The following is a 19316-nucleotide window of genomic DNA, read 5'->3' on the forward strand; positions in this document are numbered from 1 at the left end:
TTTGCGCAGGTGCGGCGCCCAAAACTGCACACAGTACTCCAGCTGCGGCCTCACCAATGCCCTATACAGCTGCAGCAAGACCTCCCTACTTTCATATTCAATCCCCCTCGCTATGAAGGCCAGCATCCCATTCGCCTTCCTGACCACCTGCTGCACCTGCAAGCTGGGTTTTTGCGACTCATGCACAAGGACCCCGAGGTCCCTGTGCACCATCGCCTGCTGCAGTTTTTCGCCACGTAAGTAATAGTCCTTCCTACCATTATTCCTACCAAAGTGGACCACCTCACACTTGCCAACATTAAATTCCATTTGCCATTTCCTGGCCCATTCGCCCAGCCTATTTAGATCCTTCTGCAGACTCTCCACACCCTCCGCACAATTTGCCGTTCCCCCAATCTTGGTGTCATCAGCAAATTTCAACACCCTACACTCGGTTCCCTCCTCCAGATCATCTATATAAATGGTAAAAAGCTGAGGCCCCAGCACCGACCCCTGGGGCACTCCACTAGTCACCATCCGCCAATCCGAATAGCACCCGTAGACCCCCACTCTCTGCCTCCTATTTGACAACCAATCCTCTATCCACGCTAACACCCTACCCCCAACTCCATGTCCCTCGACCTTCTGCAATAACCTCTTGAGGTACTTTGTCAAACGCCTTCTGAAAATCCAGAAAGACCACATCCACCGGCTCTCATCTATCCACCACCCTAGACACATCCTCATAGAACTCCAGTAAATTTGTCAGACACGACTTCCCTTTAATGAAACCGTGCTGCGTCTGCTCTATCAAGCAATTCCCTTCAAGATGCCTCGCAATTTCCTCCTTAATGACGGATTCTAACATTTTACCTGCCACAGCCGTTAAACTAACTGGCCTATAATTCCCCGCCTTTTGCCTGGCACCCTTCTTAAACAACGGCGTAACATTAGCCGTTTTCCGATCTTCCGGCACTTCCCCGGAATCCAGCGACGTCTGGAAAATAACCACCAAGGCATCCACTATCACCTCTGCCATTTCTTTCAGAACCCTCGGATGCATTCCATCCGGTCCTGGCGACTTGTCCACAATCAGCCCCCCCGCCCCCCCCCTCCAGTCTGTCGAGCACCGCCTCTCTAGTAACAGTAATGTCATTAACACCCTCCAGTCCTACCACCTTTCCATCACTAACACCCGGCAAATTATTCACGTCCTCCTCCGTGAAGACAGAAACAAAAAAGTTATTCAATACCTTAGCCATATCCCCATCCCCTAACACTAGGTCCCCTTTCTCATCCTCTAAAGGACCAACGTTCACCCTAGCCAGCCTCTTCCTTTTTATATATTTATAAAAACTCTTGCTATCCTTTTTTATATTAAGCGCTAGCCCAGCTTCATAGTTTCTCCTACCCTTCTTTATCAACTTCTTTGTCAATCTTTGTTGGCATTTAAACCTCTCCCAATCCTCTTCTCGCCCACTACTCTTAGCTACTCTAAATTCCTCCGCTTTTAATTTAACACTTTCCTTCACCTCCTTCGTTATCCACGGCTTATTACCTCTCCTCCTACGGTCCTTTTTGACCATCGGAATAAATTTCCGCTGAGCACCAAGAAAGATCTCCTTAAAGATCCTCCACCGCTCCTCAGCAGACCCTCCCTCCAACGCGCTCCCCCAGTCAACATTCGCCAATTCTTCTCTCATCCTACCGTACTCCCCTCTATTCAAACAAAGTACGCGTGTCCGGGAACCCACTTTCTCCTCCTCCATCTGCACCAGAAACTCCACCATACAATGATCACTCTCCCCAAGAGGATCCTTCACCGCAAGGTCCCTAATTCTACCCGCCTCATTAGAAAGCACGAGATCCAAGATAGCTCTCTCCCTCGTCGGCTCCAACACGCACTGTTCCAGGAAACTATCCCGGCAGCATTCCAAGAACTCCTCCTCGAGCCCACCGCGTCCAACATGGGTCGACCAATCAATATGCAGATTGAAATCCCCCATAACTACGGCCGTCCCATTCCTGCACGCCGCACTTATTTGCGCGTTAATGGCCCGCCCCACCTCCAGATCATTATTCGGGGGCCTATAGACGACACCCACCAGAGTCTTCCTCCCTTTGCTGTTCCTAATCTCCACCCACAACGATTCCACCTTCTGCTCCTTGGCACCAATATCATCCCTTGCTACCACCTTGATGCTATCCTTAATCAGCAGAGCTACGCCCCCCCCCCCTTTTCCCTCCCACCTATCCTTCCTAAACACTTGATAGCCCTGTACATTCATCTCCCAGTCCCTGTCACCTTGCAGCCACGTCTCTGTAATGGCCACCAGATCGTATCCATTTGTGTTCATCTGCGCCACCAGCTCATCCACTTTATTCTGAATGCTTCGTGCATTCAGATAAAGCGCTTTCATCCCAGCCTTCACCTGGACCCTATTTGCCGTAACGCCACCAACCATACTCACGCCCCCTACTCCCTCTATTACTGGGACATCCTCGGCCTCTTCCCTTACCTGTACCCTATCCTTAACTTTAGACCTCGTAATGTCACCTACCCTCGCACCCTCCCCGCCCCAATTAGTTTAAAGCCCTGTCTACAGTCCTCTTTACTCGATTCGCCAGCACTCTGGTCCCAGCACGGTTCAGACCAACCCCATCCCGCCCGAACAGGTCCCACCTACCCCAATACTGGTGCCAATGCCCCATAAATTCAAACCCATTCCTCCCACACCAATCCCTGAGCCACCCATTCACTTCCTTAATCCTGTCAACCTTATGCCCATCTGCACTCGGTTCAGGCAGTAGCCCAGAGATGACCACCTTTTCGGTTCTACTTTTTAATTCCATTCCCAGCTTTTCATACTCCCTCCCCAGATCCTCAGTCCACATTTTGCTTAGGTCGCTGGCACCCACATGTACCACAACGACCGGATTCTCACCCTCCCACTCCAGGTTCCTCTGCAGCCCAGCTGCGACATCCTGGACCCGAGCACCAGGCAGACAACACACCCTTCTGTGCACTTTGTCATTGCGACAAAGGACAGTGTCAATACCCTTCACCCCACTATCCCCATCACTACTACGTTCCTTTTCCCCTTCTCTTTGCCTACGTCCTGCTGCATCACTGTACTGTGTGCAGTTTGCTCACCAACCTCACCTGCCTCGTCCTCTTCCAGACTGGAAGCAAGAACCTCAAACCTGTTATGCAGATTAAGAGGCTGAGGCCTCCGCTCCCCACCCTCCTTCCTCCTCTCCCCACTCTCCTTCCTCCGCTCCTCACCCCCCTTCCTCCGCTCCTCACCCCCCTTCCTCCTCCCAGCAGCCCCCTCTTGTTCCTGACCCTTAGAGTTAGCCAGTCTAGGGGGGGTGGATGTCTCTTGCACCCCATTGACAATGGCACCCTCTCTCCCCCTGATGAGCCTCAGTGTCTGTAGCTCAGAGGCCAGCTCATCCACCTTGAGCTGGAGTTCCTCCAGCAACCTGCACTTACTGCAGACATGGTCACTGGGATGGACCCTGGAGTCCACCAGTTCCCACATCATACAGAAACCACACATCACATGCCCCTCCATTATTCACTGTAGTAGTTTTGAAAAAAAATTTTTTTTTTTTCCTTGTTTTTCAAACGAACTCACCTGGCCTTTTTTCCTTCCAGCCCTTTTTGATATTAAGCCCTAATAGCTCACTCTGCTTCCCTCTCACTCCGCTGCCCGCTCCGACGCTGCCCGCTGTCTACACCAGGCCTCCTTTTAAACCTGGCGCTGATTTAAAGCTGATGGCCCACAACTGCCTGCTAACCACTCCCTCAGAATTCTTAAAGCAGTAAATACAATAAATAAAAGCTTTAAACAGTTCTACAAAGAACAAAGTGCTTTAAACTTATTTTAAACAGGTTTTTAACAGGTAAAATCTTAGCTCTCTCTCTGCTCCTTCACTCGTCTGCTCCAGCAAACAATGGAAGGCTTCACCGTGTGGCCACTTGATAATATCATAACAAAATGATTGATTTTGACTCCATATCTCACTGCACTGGCATTTAGAGTTCGCATCGCTGCTAATCACAAGCATCATAACCAAAAGCTGCACAAAAGATTATTGTAACTACAGCTGTGGATGATTTTGCTTGAGAACTATTAAGCTTCATAAAATTGTTCAATACAGTAGAAGTTTTTAACAAGTTAATAAAAAATTCACGAAAAACAATTACTCCCTATACACGTTGTAATTATGCAGGACACAATAAGACTCCTATAACAAGCATTTATTTTACAGAAATTAATTATCTTCTTACATGTCTTAATTATTTGTTTTTAGGACACCCCTGTGGTGTCCTACAGCTTTCCTTGTTTAGAATTAGTAATTATCAATGGTTACCTGCCCATTTCTACTTTGCCGGGTCCTTTGCCGTCATAAACAACCACGTAATCATATTTGCATGTTCTGTGTTCTTCGATAAACAAGGATATAAAATCCAAATGGATGAGATATCCAGGAGGAGCTTCAATCTCCCAGGTGCAGTTCATATTACTCGGGTAGGATTGTGGATAGCGTGGTGTCTGAAATCTTCCTTTGCTCTGCCTCATTACTCCGCCACAAGAATCTTATAATGAAGCACAGTGCACGAGGAGATTTGCAGTTTGCTTACTGGGTACAATCCATCACATTGCATATTATGAATTATTTAACAGTAATCCATAACATTCAAAACAATAACTGTTATGCTGGAAGTAATTATCACTTAACAATGACAGCTTTAATACCATGCCAAATAACAGAATACCAGAGTTGTCCTGCCCTATCTCATTCAAACTTTTGTGATACAGAACTTTGCTTCACGAGTATCGTCTTTATGACTTATTATATTTTGACAGGGTTTGTCAATAGGTCCAGTGCAAAAGGGAAAGAATAAGCAATATTTCTGGTAGCAATCTGGATATTATAGGTAGGAAGTTGCCTATTAGAATAATTTGTAACCCTGCAGGATCAGTTGTAAATGTGTTGCAGAATCTGATTGCTTCATCAGTACTTTTTTACAATTGAAAGTAATACAATTGTTGTTAAAAAAAACCTTCGCTTACCTGAAGTTACAAATGAGGAAGTAGATGGATATACATTGTCTAATTTTGGCATGGTGACAACAGGAGTGGCTAATGTAGATAGGAAATGTCCATATGCTGCAGGTGTTTGCACAGAAACAGAGCTTATAGATGAGGCAGCTGAGGATAAAAACTCAGTGGCAATGTCTGTGATGTTAGCAACATCTTTTATACCCAATGAGGAAAAGATCTCCATATCTGTAAAATTTGTCACATTTTGACGAGTTTCCTCTTTTGGTAACAGAGCCTCTTCTGTGCCTTTTACCACCTGATCTCTATCTGTCCCAGTGGATGTGTGTGAAATGGCTTCACTGACAGCTTCAGCAGGGTTTTGGTGCACTATACTTGTCTCACTAAGTCCAGATGATGGCTCGAAGATGTTGGCAACAGTTGTAATTTCCTGAACTGTGCTTGTAACTCTGTTTATTGAAGGCTGAACTTTGCCATCTTTTCTGTTCATGAGTACATAATTCTTAGTGGTTGTTACATTTACAGGTGCTTTATTTTCTGCTTTAGAGGTAATAGACTGTTGTACCTCAGCGGGGGAGGGTATTAGTGTCTGAAACAGACTATCTTTGGTTAGGTTTTTTCTTTGAGGGACCAAATTCTTTTGTGTTTGTCTTGCATCTCCACTGGAAATGGTTGGTTGAATTTCTCCAGTGAATATGATAGATTCCATACTTTCACTGGATTGCTGAAATTCAGACGTGATGATTCTGGACAGGACAGAACTATTTACTATTAGCACAGGTTCAAATGTGTTACCTATACTGTGTGCAATTGGTTGAAGTGTATTTGTTTCACTGATTCCATTTACATATGCATTGTTTTCAGTACTCACTGTTGCTTGTGATTCTGGATTATGAGTAACAGGTGCATGTAGCTTAATCCCATCGTTCACTCTGGATCCAAATGATTTCTCTTCATTATTATTTAAAATCATGTTTGATTTTATATTTACTTGCCATAGTTGGTCCAGGCTGGGCTTTGCTGCTTGTGAAAAGCTTTGTGCTTTGAATGTTACAAGTTCTACATTTGTACCTGCCACAGATGTCCCTGGAAAAGTTGTTACATCCAAGCTCGATGTAGCTAATGGTATTGTTTTATCTACATTTTGTGGAAGACTTGTACCAGATATCTGCAGATGGTTCAGCAATGCCTCATAGTTTCTTTTTGTTCCTGAGATTGTTGTTTCATCTCTTCTGGTTAAATCCAGATGATGGTCCTGCTTCTTTTCTGTAGGATGTGCAATGTCCTCTACTGTAAGTGTCTTAGGGTGAAAATTATTCTTGACAGTGGTTATCTCTGCCAATGCCGTATTGTCTGATCTTGACACTATACTTTGTGAAGATGGCAGGTGCGTACTGGCTGTCAGAAAAGCCTTTTCCAAAATCTTGTTCTCTTTGAAACTAAGTGTATCTAGTTGACCTGATTCCCCATCAGTATAATATCCCTCCATTTGAATAGTAAAACCTGATTGGTCAATTTTGCTAATTTCTGTAATAGACTTCTCCAGGTTTGACAATGAATGTGTATTGTTAATTGCATCAACATGCTTATTCTTCCATTCCAGATTGTTCGAGTTTGGTAAAGAGAACTGGCCTAATGTGTTCAAAAGGTTCCCATTGGGTTTTGTGACAGATTGACGATGTGGATCCTTTGTGCCATTGATGTTAATCTCTAAAGGTAGCCCTGATGATACAGTGCTAACAACAGATGAAGTTGTCTCAGTTTCAAATGTATTTGTCTCTGGCTTTCTTAACTGTTCATCAGCTTCTATTGAGCCTCTTATAACTGATGGTAGTTGAACCGGAGATTTTTGTTTTCCTGTCACCAAATGCATGTTTGGCTGCACAGTTTGACTTGTTATCGCAGAGTTGGCAGCATAATTAGCAGATTCAAGGGTCACCAATGAGAGATTATCTACTACTTGCTGATCTTCATAAACTGATGACGAATGTTTTAATATTGGTTTGGTAAATTCTGTGGATGTCAATTCATTCAAATTATCATACTTGCCTTCAAATATGAACTTATTCTTCTTATCTGTGAGTAAAAATGCATTTGTTAAGTCTGAAAGATTATAGTTTTGAAATTTGTTTGAAAGGTCTGGACTTCCTAGATATGTCTCTGTCATATTAACTTTACTCGGGTGAGTATGATTAGGGAGTTGATGTCTGACAGTTGTCACTTCATGCTGATACAATGTATTCATAAAAGGAATACCTCCTCTATCAGAGCTGTTTTCGTTTTTAAATGAAACATTTAAGAAGTCTTTATGCCTTGAATCATTTTCTCTTTCAGAAGTTTTGAGAGGATCATCAACAGTTGCATCCCAAATCTGTAACATCTCTGCTGTTACTTCAGAGGGAATCATGGTTGAATTGCTTGTCACTTTTTTGTCATTGCTCAGGTTATTTATTATTTCAATTTTGGACCAATGTACATCTGATCGAGAAGCTGCAATAATTGTATCTCTTCCTTCTGCTTGTAATGGATACTTACTATTTGAACTTTTATTATTGTTCTCAGTCAAAAACACTTCCACTAATTCGTTAACATTGTATTTTTCTGAACTGTTGATGGAGGAGACAGTTGAATTTTCTACAAAGGTGGCATAAGCTGAAATTGAAGTTTCAGAGTCATGTAGATCTTTAGTATTTTTGCTGTGATAGCTGGATATTACTGCATTTGGGAATGAAGTTTTGTTTTGGATCTGGGTCAGATCTGCTTCAGCAATTTCTTGTTTCTTGGAAACATTCTTCCAAGAAGAAGGCATTCTTGTTCCCGCTAACAGATTGATTGATTTGCTGTTAGAAGTTTTGTCTTCCAATTGTAGTGATTTATTATAAGCAGAACAGTTGTCATCAAGCTTATAACAATACACATCCCATTTTTCCAGTAGGTTCTTCTTGACTCCATATGATATAATGCCGACTCTGTTTTGGCCACAGTTCCAGTTTCTGTGTATCCTGGGATAAGCTACTTCTCTGGAAGAAGTCCAACCTGCTCTGCATCCCTCCAGCCCAGCAAGGTAGGCGGTGTAAAGTTGTTCCCTGGTTGCCACCGCAGCTCCAAAGTCCTGCTCACAAGCCAGTTTAGCAGCAGGGAAAGTAAGTGAATATCGAATCCGTTGATCATAATGGAAAACACCACTTAGGCGCCCTACAGAAAAGAAAGCATCTGGTTTAAAAATATTAAGGCTGAGAAAACGTTCCAGTTTGGCACATCTCGAGGGGGCATTTATTGTCACAAGATTTTCATGATTGTGTTTTACAGTTAAGTCTTGTCAAGATCCTGATTGTCTTATTACACACATAACTGGGTTTCAACAGTAGCAATGAGAAAACCAAGGAGAAAGTCAAATGATGTATAATAAATACACATCTTTAAATAATAGACACAATTAAAAATACTGTTCTTCTTACAGAGTCATATTGATGTAAAAGACACATAGGATTCTTGTTCTTGTATTTATCCCAGGATACGCAACAGCTTAAAACTCATGAGTTGCACAGTTGTAAAGCAGTTCATGACAATCTTGTTCCAATGTGTGAGATGACAGTGTTAAACACAAAGTGTTCAATTTATATTACTCAATGGTAATATTTTTTAGTATTTAATTCCCCACAGTTCTGCCTTTGCTTTTCAAAAATAGAATGAGTGCATTAATACCTCATGGGATGTCAGGGTATATTTTATTCAGATGAGACCTGGGGATTCTTGTCATACTTTTACCACATCAACCTGAGTAAGAAATCTATTTCACATTAGGTAAGTTCACTCAAAGGACTGGATTTTCCTGAAAGGCAGAAGTCTATCGCTGAGGATGAAAGCAGGAAGCAACTCCACTTTGGTCCCATAATGGGACACAGAGAGCCACTCTGCCAATGGCAACCAATTAAGAAGCCACTGCTGGACCGACCATCCAATTAAGGATAGCAACCTGTCCCAAGAACCTCTAGACCCATCAGAAAGCTAGAAGCTATGCATGCCTCAAAGAGGGGTAAGCATTGTTCACCGCTGGCAATACGGCATAGTGGCAGTAAGTTGTTGGGCAGCCACACCTCATCCTCAACATCTTTCATGGCCACTTTCCCAGCATCCCCACCTCCATCCCCAAAGGGCTCAATAAATTCTGACTTTTGAACCATATATAGGTAAGAAAATAATAATGCATTGGTTAATAAATTACTTGTTAATTAATAATTTGATAAACTGATGAGACTAAATGCTAAACTTTGATTGTCATAGATGGCAATATAACAATTCTTAGGTGAGGCATTGTCGAGGAAAGATTTGTTTAGCATCAAAGAATGTATTATGTCTTTTGTTTTCTTTAATTTAGTTGTAATCGCTGAGATCTCCAATGCCCTAAAAATACACAAATCTTTTACTAAGTAACATCTATTTACATTCGTTTCTGTCCAATTTTAATTATACAATAGAATTGAGGAAATTACTATTCCATTATAGACTAAAGAAGCGCAATGCAGTTATAATTTTAACTTTAATGCGAGCTGTTCTGCAGACACCAAACGCTTTTATTTTTATGAAGGCATGTTGGAACTTTTGAATTACATAGCAACAGCTACAATACTGAAAGGCAAACATTCAAGTAAAAAAATCACAAAATAAAATTAAAGGTCAACATAACACAATACATAATATCTATTTAATCTTTGCTTTCCAAATACGCCTGTCACTTCCTGTCTCCTCAGTGATGGATTTTGGGTCGTACCCCAAAGATTTGCTGGGGAATGCCTTTCAGAAGTTTCAGGTAAGCATTTACATTATAATTGTCCAGAAGCACTAACATCCTCTGGACAATTGCACTAATCTGGGAAACATCCGAAAAAGCAATCAGAACTTCAGATGGTTCAGCTAATATTACGCTAATGGTTACTCTGAAAAAGAAATAAAACTACTTCTAACTTCAGTGTTGTTATTTTAAATACCGATTCTCGCACGGGACTCTCCCCACATTCCTCACCCCATAGGGGATTCCTGGTCCCTCCAAAAAAAAAGAACCCCCTCCCCCCCACAATATTCCCCACCTCCACCCCTTATCTCCCCTGGATTCCTGACCCTCACCCTGACCTAACCACCCAATCCAGTTAGATTCCACCTCCCTTGACCAACCCAACCTGCCCCCGCAACCTGACCCCAATCTCCCGACCCAGGGTGACCCTCTGTCCTGAGCTGGCAATGAGCTCCGACATAGACAATTCAACAAATCTGATTAGCAATAGTCTCAGGCCCAGGCCCAGGCCCAGTGTTAGCTGCTAGCCTGGCTGTGTCACTCTGCCAACTGTTCTAAATAGCCCAAACAAAGCAGTTATATCTATCAGAAAGCAATGGCATCTATAATTCTCAGGCTGCCATTTTTAGTTATGCACCTGGTTATGGTGTTCGAATCATAGAATCCCCACATTACAGAAGGAGGTCATTCAGCCCATTGAGTCTGTACAGATCATAATCCCACCCAGGCCCCATTCCCACAACCCCGCAATTTACCCTGCTAATACCCTGACACTAGGGTCAATTTAGCATGGCCAATTAACCTAACCTGCACATCATTGGATTGTGGGTGGAAACGGGAGCACCCGGAGGAAACCCAAGTGAACACAGGGAGAATGTGCAACTCCACACAGACAGTGACCGGAGGCTGGAATTGAAGCCAGGTCCCTGGCACAATGAGGTAGCAGTGCTAACTACTGTGCCACCATGCTGTCCTAATTTTTTAAAATGTATTTTACATATTTCAACACTTTTATTAGGAGTGAGGCCAAAATGACCTCACTGAATATCAAAGCAATGTGAGATTTCACAGAGTATCTCTTTCCTTTACAGGAAATTAGTTTTCCTTTTCCCAGGAGATTATTTTTTCATGTAACACAGGTCTCCTCACTCATTACATACTCGAACGCCAGAAGGGAAAAAAAGTTTAGAATTGTCAAGTTCCGGTAAGAATCAGTAATACTGGAGTTCTACTTTAAAGTGGAGTGGACCAGTTTACTAGTATCCTTCATTTTCAAGTTTTACTGTTTTTCTTATACGAAATTCAAGTCGTACTTGCATTCTTTTAGAATTAATTCGTGGCTATAATTGTAACAACTACTTAGGCACTAATGTGACGACACACATTGAGGGAAGAATGGATAAATAAAAAATATTTTCCATCTGAGAAACCGTGGCGTATCCCGAAAACGAGTTTGGAGTGAAGCTACTTACTGCTGAGGTAGAAAGCACAGTTCAGCTCCAGGGGGGAAACGCAGCAAGTGAGGAACGGCAGCACCCACACAGCCAGGAAGAGTAACATTTCTAGTGGAGGAGAGCAGTTGAGTTAGTGACCGGCCACAACATCAGAGATCATTCCTTTTTACTGTCTGTATCTTGAACAGATTTTTTTTTAAGAAATGTGAAGAGGCAAAGATAGACTCCTGAAATAGTACTGACCTGAACAATTATTGTGTACAAGGGTCAATGTCCAGAGAAACAATCTCCGACAGTTCGGACTCCACTCATTCACAGCAGTGCTGAACTGAAGGAAGGAAGGAAGAGGCAGACACCCCCCCCCCCCCCGCCAAATACAGGATCATCATCCTGATATGAACTCGGGAGTTAATGGGCTGTATTCTGAGAGCAGGAAACAGCCCTCAACTTGAACTGACACTCACTCGCTGCATAAAATCAAACATGAATCCAAGGAGAGTAGGGGATAGTAAACTATCCCGGCCACAATAATTAAGACTTTTTTTTAAAAGCAGAAGAAGTTGAAAATATTCCTTCAGTATTGTATTGGTTTGTCTAGAATAAAAGTGACAAATGAACTATGGACATTGTTCCTGCTGCAGTTTCCTGTAAACTCTAACCTTGGAGGCAATCCCCTCCAACCCTAATCTAAAAATGAAGCAAGGTCCCAACAACAAAATCCATTCCCATTTCCTCTGTGTGTTCTGCTTAATTGGCTTTGTTTCACGGATTGATAACTCATTTTAAAAAACCTCATCAAAGGTCCTGAAGCAATTTTTCAAAGGAGATGGTAGACTGTGTCATTGCTAAAGTACCCTCAATGTTCAATGGCCTTGCACCCAGCAGTTACTGGGGCAATTGTTGGGATGTAGCCCAGATTCAGTGGCTTCTGCCGTGTTTAAATTCCTCTATGGATTCTGGCAGAAGTGAAGATGAAAGGAAGCCAGACCCAATCTTTCAAATTAAAAGGTTAGAGCTGAATGGTATAATTTTTCCTAAATGCCATCATTTACACCTTAGTAATTATTGATGTAAGATGTTAAGGGCCTCTTAGAGTGGCAGCTGGCAAAAGTGTATACCAAATTTAAAATAGTCCATGTTTTATTGTGGTGTTGGAAAGTTATCCATTTTGAGTTTTGGGGTCTCTTTGCATGGTATTTTTGAAGGCCCTCCATTTATTTAGGTAATCTCTCCTCAGACTAGGTTTTTTTGGGAAATTTCCATACAGTATTTGTCAGAACTTTCTCAATGGGAATTCCTCTCTTTATGTTGCAGGAAGGGGAGGAAGAATAACAGAAAAAAAAGAAGGCTCACTCATACATCATCAGCACAAGAGACCCAGAGCTCTCCTACAGATACCCAGTTACTCAGGCTATAGGCCAAACAATCTTATTTGAAAATATTCTGGAGATGTACAGAAGCAGCTCCGGAAAAGGGAGATTTGGAAACCTTCCCAAGAACCATGACAGTGCTTACCATGGCTCATAAATTGATACATCACCTATTTTCCTGGCCAGTAGACCATTTCTTGGGAAATCAGTTTCTGCTCGGTCATTCAACTTACTTTTAATTTTTAAGCAGTAAGGGAATCGGGGTTATGGGGATAAGGCAGGAAAGTGGAGTTGGCAATTATCATATCAGATCAGTCATGATCTCATTGAATAGCAGAGCAGACTCAATGGGCCAACGTCAGCTCCTACATCTTACGGGCTATCGCCTGTTAGCTGAGAGCCCAACTCGTGCCCCAGGCTGAAGTGCATTGCTCCTGAATGTCAACAGAAGGGATTACATAGAGTTACAAAAGACTTAAAACAGAGACCCCTGGCATTCAGCCCAACTGGCCATATCAGTTTTGATGTTTCCAAGTATCTCCACCCACCCTCCTTTATCTAGTTCCAGCAGCATATTTTTCCCATTTCTTTCTCCGTCATATACTTAGCTAGCTTCCCCTGAAATGTATTTGTGCAATTTGCCCAAACTTCTCCTAGTGGTAATGAGTTCCACATTTTAATCACTCAGGGTAAAGAAGCTGTTTTGAATTCCTCATTGGATTTATTAGTGACTATATTTTATTTATAATGTATTTTCTTTTCAGTTCAATTCCTCACATTGAATTCCATTGATTTGCCTTTTTTTGGCCTTGTTGATCTTTGCCACGACTCTTAATGCTTTGTGAATCTATATCCTAGATTCCTTTGCTCCTCCATCCTATTTAGACTCACAAATAAAAACAGAAGGTGTTGGAAATATTCAGGTCAGGCTGCATCTGTGGAGAAAGGAGCAGAATTAAGGTCTCAGGTTGATAACTTCTGAACCAAAACTGGAAAAATAGGAGTTACAGGTTTTAAGTAAATACCAAAAAAGGGGAAGGGAAGAAAGAACAAAACAAATGTCTTAGGGCAGAAGGCAAAAGAGATTAAATGTCTAAAGGAATGATGGTAAAATGAGAAGAAAATATTAATGGGAAAAATAAAGAAGCAAATAGTGCAATTGGGACTATCAGAATCTTTGCCAACAACTGCTCTCTGACAAAATAGGGACAGAAGATATCATCCGAATTTGTTGAACTCAATGTTGAATCCAACAGTTGAAAGTGCTGTTTCTCAATCTTATATTGAACTTCATTGGAACAGTGCAAGAGGCCCTGGACAGGAAGATCAAAGTGGGCGTGAAGCACAGGATTAAAATGGGAGAATTTTAACATGGTTGGGATTGTGTTTGAGTGGAGGATTAAATGAACAAAAAATACCAAGTGCATCAGCAAGCAGATCCAAGGCAGGGCAAAAAATGAGCACTCAACTTGCTCCAAGAAAGCAAGTTAGCATTTAACAATTCAATGAAGCTGACAGTCTCTTCCCAGCTTCATCCACAAATCTTTTTGACGCCCTCCATCACTTCAACTATTTCAACTTTCCTGTTCCTGTCCATTTCCTTTCACCATGGCTAGAAAACCATGGTGGAATTCTCCCAAAAAAATTCTAAGTGCCGAATTTGCATAAAAACTGGACTAAATCCCGCTGTTTTTTTCAGCTGGATTTTCAAAATGGATCTCTCACATTCTATGCATCACAGAGATCCCCACCATGAATCATCCCAAAAATCAGTGGGCAGGGTCTTTTCCTGCAGGAGAGGCTGACAGCATAGAGCTGAGCAGGCCACTGCGCATGTGCTGATCTGTCAGCACAGAGATCAGCATACGCTCAGTAGCCCGCACTGTCAGCCTCCCAATTGCTGGCCAACTCGTTGCTAGCCAGCACAGCACCTCCCCATTGCTGGTCATGTGACCCCCACCTCCCGAACGCTGGCCTCCTGGATGTGTCCAGCCCTGACCCTGCCCACCACCCCAGCTGCCTCAATCACCCCAAACCTACCCCTCCACACAGCACCCCCCCCCTTACAGTCCCAATCTCCTAATCCCATACCCATAGCAGTCCTGACCACCCCCCTCCCCCCAGCACTGGTCCCCCCAGCAAGCCAGAGCCCCCCCACACCCACCCAATGGCTAACTCTGATCACAGGACTCCCTCCCTCTTTCATTGATCGGGAATGCAGAGTGGCAGCGGGATCCTCTGCCCCTACCGATCACCCCATTAGGTCCTGTCCCCACCACCTAAGCACTGCCTGTTGCCAGGGGATGATGTGGAGATGCCGACGTTGGGCTGGGGTAAAACAGAAAGAAATCCCACACACCAGCTTAAAGTCCAACAAGTTTGTTTGTAGCAAATACTGCAAGCTGTCGGAACAGGCTGTCCCTTCGTCAGGTGGGTGGGAGTTCTGGAACATCTTTTCTAACAATGTTGCCTCCCATATAGGCATTTCAATATGTCTTCTTTTTTCCTCAACCTGGGATTCCCTTCCACTCAGAGTCCTCAACTCTGTCCACTCCATTTCCTGCATTTTTCATCCCTTACCCCTCTTCCAGAATCATGACAAGGTTTCTGAAGCAAAAACAGAAAAGGCTGCAAAATCTCAGCAGGTCTGACAGCATCTGTGTAGAGAGAATAGGGCCAATGTTTAAAGTCTAGATGACCCTTCATTGGAGCTAAGAGCAAAGAAAATCAGCAGAGGTTTATACTATGAGAGTGTGGGGTGGCTGGAATTGGACAAAGGGAAAGTAAATGAGAATGAAGAAGGCTGAAAAAGGTGCTAAAAGTGTCTATTAGGTGATCAGACTGTGTGAATAGTAGAACAAGGTAGAGATGGGACTACCTGGGGACTGTGGTAGTTGCCCTGAAAGGGTAGAGGGGGGAGGGGGGGGCGAGAAGAACTGAAATAGGGTTTCTGTTGCTCTCAGACAAGTGTCCACAAGCAAAAGAGTTGCAATTGAGTTACCTCCTGCATTCCAACTTCCAGGGTCCCAAGTTTCAAGTGAAACAATTTATTTGTACTTTTTTCAATTCAATTGAATGTTCACGATGTGGTGTCCTCTACACTGGGGAAATCAAATATAGACTGAGTCATCCTATGGATTAGTCCACAAGTGTGACCTCAAGCCTCCAATAGCCTATCATTTTAATTCTCTAATCCTCTCCCACTCTGACCTCTGTGTCATTGGCCTCTTACACTGCTTCAATAAACCTCAATGTAAGCTCAAGAATGAACACCTCATGTTTTGATTGGGCATTTACAGTCTTCTGATCTCAACAATATAGTACTTGTCTCCATTATTTTGGATGGCAGCTGTTGATAATGTTAGAATTTTATAAGTTTCTATGAGATCCCCTCTCACTCTTCTAAATTACAGTGATTATGTGTCATCCACATACTATATTGGATCATTGGCATCTGCCTGGTTAGTGTGGTTCATTAGTTTTGGTGTAGGGTTAAAACACATGGGCTATTAGTTTTTTTTTCCTCAGATTGCTGGCTTCCTGCAAAGATTTAGAGCAATAGATTTTTTCTCATGAGCCTCTAAATCAACCTGAACCAATATGTCACAAACAGATGCAATGTGTGAATGCAACCCATGGCTGCACTCAAACTAAAACAGAATAAGCCCAGGTAATGCTGAAGGAAGAAGTCAGTTGGTTAGATGGGTTTGATTTGGCTCCTTCCATATCTTCTGAGCATTGCTTCAGAAACAGGTGAGGTTTGCTTCATGGATTCCAATCTTCAGAGAGGCTTGGGAATTGAGATTCTTGAGAAGAAAAATGAGACAGGAGCTGAATCCCCTGGGACAGAGAAATATAGACATGAGGAAGACACTGCAAGGTCACAGACTTCTGCTGAAAGACCAGGAGGCAAACTCATCAGACAGGCTTTCAGTAATACCTGATGATTCAGTAGGTAAGCACCAACCAGGAGGCTTCACATCATTTACTCTGCCCGTTGAAGTGGTGGAGGCTGCCTCGCTAAATATTTTTAAGACGCGGGTTGATGGGCTTTTGATAAGCGAGGGGATTAAGGGTTATGGGGAGAGGGCGGGAATGTGGAACTGAGACACGACAGATCAGCCATGATCTTATTGAATGGCGGGGCAGGCTCGAAGGGCTGGATGGCCTACTCCTGCTCCTATTTCTTATGTTCTTACATCTATAACCCTTCATCAATGAAAGCAAATGTTCTAAGTTCGCAAATATCTTTTTCAGCCCAGTGAAAAGTCATATTTTCAACTAAGAAACCAATGAACATTCCAAAAAAAAATGTTGGCAACAGGAATTATCAGAAAGTTTCTGAAAATTTATAACTGCAAAATTGATTAGACTCTGTATACTTCCTTTCTGACTTTTTGAGACTTCTTCAATTCTATTTTAACACTTCTTCTATCGAAGGCGCAGGATCTGAGTTATGGTCAATGTACAATCATGAATCTCTCAGCCCTTCGGCGGCATGATGGCACAATGGTTAGCACTGCTGCCTCACAGTGTCATGGACCTAGGTTCGATTTGGGTCACTGTCTGTGCGGAGTGGGTTTCGTCCAGGTGCTCTGCTTTCCTCCCACAGTCCAAAAGACGTGCTGGTTAGGTGCATCGGCCATGCTAAATTCTCCCTCAGTATATCCGGAGCATGGTGACTAGGGCATTTTCACAGTAACTTCATTGCAGTGTTAATATATACCGACTTGTGATACTAATAAATAAACTTCTAACTCTTTATCTGTACTGACCGCTTATAGATTAACCCAACACACTATATCCATAGGTTTGAACTCTCCAAAACACAGCAGTAACATGGTCCTTTGAGAACCCAATATTTTTATCATCTAACTAGTTAATCCACCGTGATTTTCCTCATACTCTGCTTTTTACTGTATGTACATATTTTTATATAAAGAATATCTTTTTCTATTATTTCATCATTTATCATGCTTGTGGATCTATCCCTTGTTTTTCCAGTCCTCCCCCCTTCTATTTACACATTTGTTCGTTTTTTTCTATAATTGGTCATTATATTACTGACTATCTTTTCCTTTCCCCTCATCACAATCCACCTCTTGCCCCTTTTATTTTTCTGTTCCCCAAGAACAGGAATCTTCCCAGTCAGAGGAGGAAAAGGAAGAAGACAGCTGTGATAAACACCCACCATCATACACTAGCAACCACCAGCTCAGGTGCTGATACATGTGCATTTAGAAGCTTAGATAGAGAAGTGATCTGTACACAGAGAAACTAGTTTGCACAGTAGACATGGCTGGCGTGTGTGTGTGTGTGTGTATACGAGGTGGGGGGGGGGGGCGGGGTGGAGGATCATTCCAACATGCTGGAGTGCGAGGTCACACACTGCTTCTGCAGCAGAGAGCTCAGCTGAAGACTTCAGTGGTCCAGGCTGCAGAGAAAAACTGACAGGTGTGCATAACCAAAAGAAACCCTGTCAGAATACCTGTTGTCATTGTCAAAAAGAATGAAGGAGTCCAGTGTCAACTTGTCACATGGTTTGTGCAGAACTTGGGGCCCATCCTTTCTAACATTGAACTGATGCCCACCTTGTTAGGAATCCCGACTTATCTGATTCCTGAATGGAGACTGGAAATTACAAGTCTTAGCATGTCCTGGAAATTTCCCTACATACATGGATTAGGAGTGGACTGCACATGCGCAGTCCAGCATTTTAAAGATCTTTGGACAGGGGTCGAGCGTCCAAGGCACTTGTGTGATAAAGTGGTTGAAAAGCCAATCTTTGGACCTAAGCTACTTTAAATATATAAAAGGGAAGAGAGAGGTCAAAGTGAACATAGGCCCCTCAGAAAATGAACCTGGGAAGAGAGTTATGGGGGACAACGAAATGGCAGAGGAGTTAAACAAATATTTTGCATCAGTGTTTATGGTGAAAGCTACTTTGAACATCCCATTAAAACTAAAGAATACAGGGAGGACTTAAGTACCATCATCATCACAACAGAAGTAGTATGAGACAAACTAATAGGGCTAAAGGCAGATAGGTCATTCTAGCCCTGCTGGCTTGCAACCTAAGATCCTAAATAAGTAGCTACAATAGTGGATACAAAAGTTGTAATTTTCCAAAAATCCTTGGATTCTGGAGAAGTACTGGAGAATTGGAAAACCATAAGTGTGATACCCCTATTCAAAAAGGGAGGGAGGCAAAAAGCAGATAACCACTGGCCAATTAGCCTGAAATCTATTGTTGGAAAAACGTAGGAATCAATTATTAAGGAAATAATAGCAGCACATTTGGAAAATCAGAATCTAATCAATAGAGTCAGCTTCATGAAAGTGAAGTTGTGACTAGTTAGAGTTTTTTGAGGACGTTTCAACCAGAGTGGATAGAGGGGAACCACTAGATGTGTTGTATTTGGACTTCCAGAAGGCATTTGACAAGGTACCTCACAAAAGGTTATCATAAGAGCCCATGGTGTTGGAGGGAGTATATTGGCATGAATAGAGAATATGGCAGGAAATAGGTGAGTGCAGATATGGGGTTCTTTTCAAGTTGGTGACCTGTCCCAGGAAAAAGAGCTCCAGGAGACTCAGGGAACAACCTACCAAGAGGAGGAGACTACTGGTAGGAATCACCAGGGATAAG

General features: G+C 42.7%; 1 protein-coding gene across 1 annotated transcript in view; it reads right to left on the reverse strand.

Moving 5' to 3' along the window:
• LOC145355792 (uncharacterized) overlaps positions 1-11425 on the reverse strand; it is a 47126-nt gene extending 35701 nt beyond the window's left edge. The window contains exons 1-3 of the mRNA XM_080208176.1: positions 11316-11425; positions 5064-8246; positions 4360-4585 (exon numbers count right to left, since the gene is read on the reverse strand). Of these exons, the coding sequence (XP_080064302.1) occupies positions 4360-4585; positions 5064-8246; positions 11316-11403 (3497 nt within the window). The 5' untranslated portion in view covers positions 11404-11425. The remainder of the gene's footprint in view (positions 1-4359; positions 4586-5063; positions 8247-11315) is intronic.
• Between the last annotated feature and the right edge of the window lie 7891 nt (positions 11426-19316).

The sequence above is a fragment of the Carcharhinus amblyrhynchos genome, chromosome 2 (assembly GCF_965287045.1).
Source record: "Carcharhinus amblyrhynchos chromosome 2, sCarAmb.v2.hapA, whole genome shotgun sequence".
NCBI classification, from domain to species: Eukaryota; Metazoa; Chordata; class Chondrichthyes; order Carcharhiniformes; family Carcharhinidae; genus Carcharhinus; species Carcharhinus amblyrhynchos.